At 48.3% G+C, this 5192-nt stretch overlaps 1 protein-coding gene across 1 annotated transcript in view; it reads right to left on the bottom strand.

Moving 5' to 3' along the window:
* ZNF76 (zinc finger protein 76) overlaps positions 1-5192 on the bottom strand; it is a 22523-nt gene that overhangs the window by 9795 nt on the left and 7536 nt on the right. The window contains 1 exon segment of the mRNA XM_015423956.1: positions 2817-2933. Within this exon segment, the coding sequence (XP_015279442.1) occupies positions 2817-2933 (117 nt within the window).

Here is a 5192-nt window from a genome sequence, read left to right as displayed (position 1 = left end):
TACACAGAATACTCTCTACCTCTGGAGATTGTGGGCTCACCTGTACTTCAGCCTCTCTCTTTTGCCCAAGAGAGCAGGGAAACTTCCATTCATTCCCCAATCCAGCTAACTGTGGAGTGGCTGAATTTCTGCTGCTCCCAGGGACGAACACTGCCTTGGGACAGTCCCTGTTTTCCCACACTTTTTGGCCTGGGGGCAGATGGGAACTGTAGGCCAGCAGATGAGTAACCCCCATTCAACCCAGTGAGTGATACCCTGCAGGCCCCTCTCTGGAACTACAGCTCAATTAAACCTGATGGGTGAACATTTTAAACAATGAACCACAGCCATCTGCAAGGCTCTCCAGAGGGCTGAAGAATGGTTGGCAGGCAAACGGCCGTGGCTGCTCCTCCGCTGATCTTCTCCTGACGGCTGAAGAAGGCTGGTCAGGCAAATGGCTGCTCGACTGCTGAGGTAAACTGCTCAGATTGGAGTTTTGGCAGGAGCTGGCTCTGTGGGCGGGACTCAGGCATACCTTCCGATGGGCAGTTTAGGCAGTCAACTGATTTTGGCAAGCATAGAATGTTGCCATGCGAAAATACATTTATATATATTATATACTAGTTCAAAACAACAACATTCAGCATAACTTGCTTTTATATATCTGATATATACCTTTACTGTCTACACTAAGGGCAGAACTACATATTACAAATGACAAAGGGCTATGTCTTTGACACCTGCTGACTCATTTCCATATTCTAACAACTGCAAAGAGATGTGCAGTCATATTTTTCTTCTACGAGCTGAAAAAGTTTCAAAATTTGTAAATAATGCTAAATTCGACCTGGTATGCTGCCTGGCTGCCTGCTCCTTGCACCTTCTTTTCTGAAGCCACTGGTGGCCTTTCCTTGACTGGCGCTGAGAGGCGGGAGAGGCGGCCAGCCACGTCCAATCATCCTTTTCAGGTGACACAGCACCAAAGCACCTGCCGGGACTTGTATTCTCTCCCCCCAGAGGCAAGAGGCTTCGGTGGTCGCTCCTTGCAAAGTGAATTGGGGAGCCAGGCTTCTTTAAAGGCACCTTTTCAAGGGAAGCAGCCCACCACGGCCTTCGTTGCTGCACCTTCCTCCCCACCTCACTGCCTGCTTCCTTAACTCAGAGCGCAGGGCACAGGCCAGCAGCAGAAGCAGCGCTGGTGGGGCCAGGTGCTGGTGGCCGGAGAAAGCCGTTCTTGGGGTTTCTTTTCTGGTGACTCTCCCCCTCCCCCTCCCCTCTGCTTAATGACTTTAGGAAATGCAACCCCCCCCCCGCTGCCCAAATAGATCAGCGATTGGGAACCCCCGGGAGGAATCCCCTCCCCGAGAGCTGATCCAGGCAACAGTTTGCAGCGTTTCCATCCATGGAGGTGAAGGGGGGAACGCCGACTTGCCAGCCGAAGCAACTAACCTTAACCTTGCGTTGGCCCATCCCGAATGCAACACCTCTGGCTGGAAAAGCCTTCCCTCCCCCCAGCTGCGCCTGCAAAACCCCAACTGCCGTAGCCAACGTCCCATGTGTATGTGCAGGTGTGGGGGGGGTGCTGGTCTTCAGCCCTCAAAATTAGCCACAAGGTATAGATAGGGACTCTGGGGCAAGTGATGCTCTGTCATCTTGGTGCTTGGGGGGGTCAACAGTGGGAGGGCTTCTAATGTCCTGGCCCCACTGGTGGACCTCCTGATGGCACTGGTATTTCTGGCCACTGTGTGATACAGAGTGTTGGACTGGATGGGCCTTTGGCCTGATCCAACATTGGCATCTCTTATGTTCTTATGTACTGGATATTTAATTGGTTTTGCTGCTTCTACCCGTTCTCTTCCTCCCATTTATTTCATTTTAAAACATGTTCGTTTAAGCTGGAGTTGATTTTTGTTCCCTGGGAGACGCAGACCTTTAGGCCAGTGGGGGGGGGGGATCCTACTAGAAGTGCAGAAGGGACAAACTATTGTGTTCATGTTTGTTTCTTGTTTAACCTCCAAATTCTGCTTCAGTGGAATCACGCTGTCCCCTCATTATCAGTAGGACAGAAAAATGGCAGACCAGGTAGGGGCTTTTGCATGCATCTGTAGACCTAGCCTTATTTGTGAAATGGTGGTGGTGGTGTTCATTGCCCATGTCTTGGGTAGTGGCATGTGAAGATTCAGAACACGTGCATTAAAATGGCTGATCGATTTACAGGCGTGTATACATGTGTTTGAGGCAAAGTGGAAGCAGCTTTAGATGAGGTGTGGGACAAACAGACCACATGCATTGAACATTTCTTATTAGATTTCTGTTGTGTTGGTATGACTTTCAGCCGTGGATGGATCTGTCATCCACGAAAGTGTGTAAACCCTTTCAAAACTGCCTTACCAGGGCCTGAGCACCGTATATCCATTCTAAAGGGCAGGCAAACTGAAATGTTTCTGTAACCTACCTGGCTATTAGTCGCTTCGGTACCAGTGTAGCTTTAAATACACTAGTACTTGGGATTCGAAGTGATTGGTGGCTAGGTGAAAAGGAGCCTTACAAGTGCTGCCTTCCGACACACTTCCGGTGATGTCAGGGGGTGTGACATATGCAAATAAGTTATGCTAATGAGCTCCTGCATCTCTTTTTCTACGAAATGACCCCTGCTCTATAGCTCTGGGGCCAGGAGAAAAGTCCCAGCATTGCTGTGCGAGGGCCGCTCTTTTCTGTGGCATTCATGTGCTGCCAACACCCTCCCCTCGGCAGGCAACGGCAGAGCTTTTAACCTTCTGAATGGCAATATTAGGAGCCTGAAACAAGCTGAAGACTTGGGAGACATGAGAACTCACCCTCAAATGGTGAGCTGTGCTATAGAGGCGGCCACAGCCTTTGTGCCCACAATGATAGCCTCTGCTGGCAACCAGTGGTCCCTTCCCATTGGTCTGCACTTCTTCCTCCCGAAAGCCCTGTTAAGCAACATAAGGAAATTAAGCTTGGAGGAATCCTGCAAAATTCAGAAAACACTTCACAAAAAATAAACACAACCTATACCACCAGCAAGGGAGCGATATTGCTAACAAAAAGCAGGACTAAAGTCAGGAATCTGAGACTGTCCATGTATAATGTACCTAATACTTTACTATAATTGCCTGGCTCATTTTCATAACCACCATGTGATGTAAGTCCCTGTTATTTTACAGATGGGAAACTTGAGCACAATGACTTGCCTGAGGCCATTCTTAGTTGGTGGGAGCCTCCTGGGTTCAAGAGCATCTATTTATGCACCAATCTCCTGCATGCTTCTAGGTAAGCAGTTGCATTTCTACCTGAAAGTGACTATTATTCAGCAAAAAGAAATCAAGATGGATTGACCACATCAGCTAAGAATTTCGGTATTTCACTCTGAAGACACATTGAGTTCTTCTGGGTAAACTTTTTTTTACGTGTTCTTTTAATGAATGACAGCTATGTTACAATCTCACACAAGGAATCTCTTTTCAGCCACACATAATGCAACTGGTCTTTAGCAGGCTACTGAAATCTTACAAGCTTCATCCTCATCAACACACAAAGCTGCCTTATACTGAATTTGGCCACTGGGCCACCAAGATCAGCTTTGTCTACTCAGACTGGCGGAGGCTCTCCAGGGTCTATTTCAGAGGCTTTTCACATCGCCTACTATGAGGTCCTTTCAACTGGAGATGCTGAGGATTGAACCTGGGACCTTTTGCATGCCAAGTAGATGCTCTACCACTGAGGCATGGCCCCTCCCCACCAAGCTGACAATTAACAATCAAATCAACTTTCTTTCAGAATGGATTAGCATGCCTGAAGTTATCCAAAGTCAAAGTCTACAAACTGCAAAAGGCCATGAAAAAAAGCAAACACATGAAACAACATGGGCTAGTGCATATGATGTCAGCAGAGAAATAAGTTCAATATCTGCTCAGTGCAGATTCACTTCTCAGCTCAAACTGCTGATCTGTAAAATGGGAATAACAGTGGCCTACTTCTGCAAGCTGTTGAAAAGATAAAAATCTCAGCAAAATAAAAAACACCCTGAGGATAAAATAGAATATTCCGATAATTAAGAAGCTGGGATGTTCGCAAAGAAAAATAATAGACGATTATATAAACAATGTAAACCGTGAGAGGTCCTTCTCCTCTGAGGACTGGAGGACATCTGATTGTGGGTGATTCCCACCCTCCTTTCAGGGAGGCAGGACTTCCAAGAACTTCCTGTTTCCTGTGTGGGAGTCACCCTCATCCTCAGTTCAGGTACTCCGAAAAGCAGTGACACTTGAAACATAATTAATTCTCATAACATGGTTAAACTCATATAGTAAGGAACAGAGCTATCACTACACAGTCAGGAAATCCTTGGTATCTCTCTTTCTCTAAGGTATTATATACATAGGTTGCATACATATATACACAGGTTATATACATAGGTGAGTGACCTAGGTTAGTATGACAGTCGAGCCTGAGCTCCCGTACTTACGCATGCTGACGACCTGGGAGGGCCGAGATGTCCTCCAGTCCTCAGAGGAGAAGGACCTCTCACGGTGAGTACCAACGGTCGTTCTCCCTCTGAGCTGGAGGACATCTGATTGTGGGACCTTCCCGAGCAGTGTCCCTAAGTACGGGTTGGGTGGTCGTCCGGATGCAGAAGTATTGACTGCAGGACCCTTCTGCCGAAGGCCGCGTCCACTGAGTCGTATGTGTTGATCTTGTAGTGTTTACTGAACGTGGATAGCGACGTCCAGGTCGCCGCCCTGCAGATCTCTTCGACTGACGCTCTGTTGCATAGAGCTGCGTTCGTGGCTGCGCTACGGAGAGAGTGGGCCGTGATGCCTGAGGGCACTTGCTGGCCGCTATGTCTGTATGCTTCAGCGCTACAGGACTTCAGTGTTGCACGCAAGGCTGATTTGGACATCTTGTGCCCTCTATTGGGAGTCGAGACGTTGATGAAGAGGGCTTCCGTTTTCCGGAATGGCTCAGTTTGTCGGATGTATCGCTTGAGCGCCCTTCGGACATCCAGTGTGTGCCAGATCCTCTCCGTGGGGTGGATCGGATTAGGGCAGAAGGAGGGCAGATATATCTCCTGGGAGTTGTGGAAGGTAGAGTTCACCTTGGTACTGAAGGTGGGGTCAGTCCTGAGTACCACCTTTTCTTTGTGAAAAATACACAGGTCTGAGCGCACGGAAAGGGCCCCTAGCTCCGAC

Source organism: Gekko japonicus, unplaced genomic scaffold, assembly GCF_001447785.1.
Source record: "Gekko japonicus isolate JY-2015 unplaced genomic scaffold, Gekko_japonicus_V1.1 scaffold370, whole genome shotgun sequence".
In the NCBI taxonomy this organism is placed as follows: domain Eukaryota; kingdom Metazoa; phylum Chordata; class Lepidosauria; order Squamata; family Gekkonidae; genus Gekko; species Gekko japonicus.
Note: the sequence above shows the minus strand (reverse complement) of the source record. Positions and strands in the feature narration are given on the sequence as shown.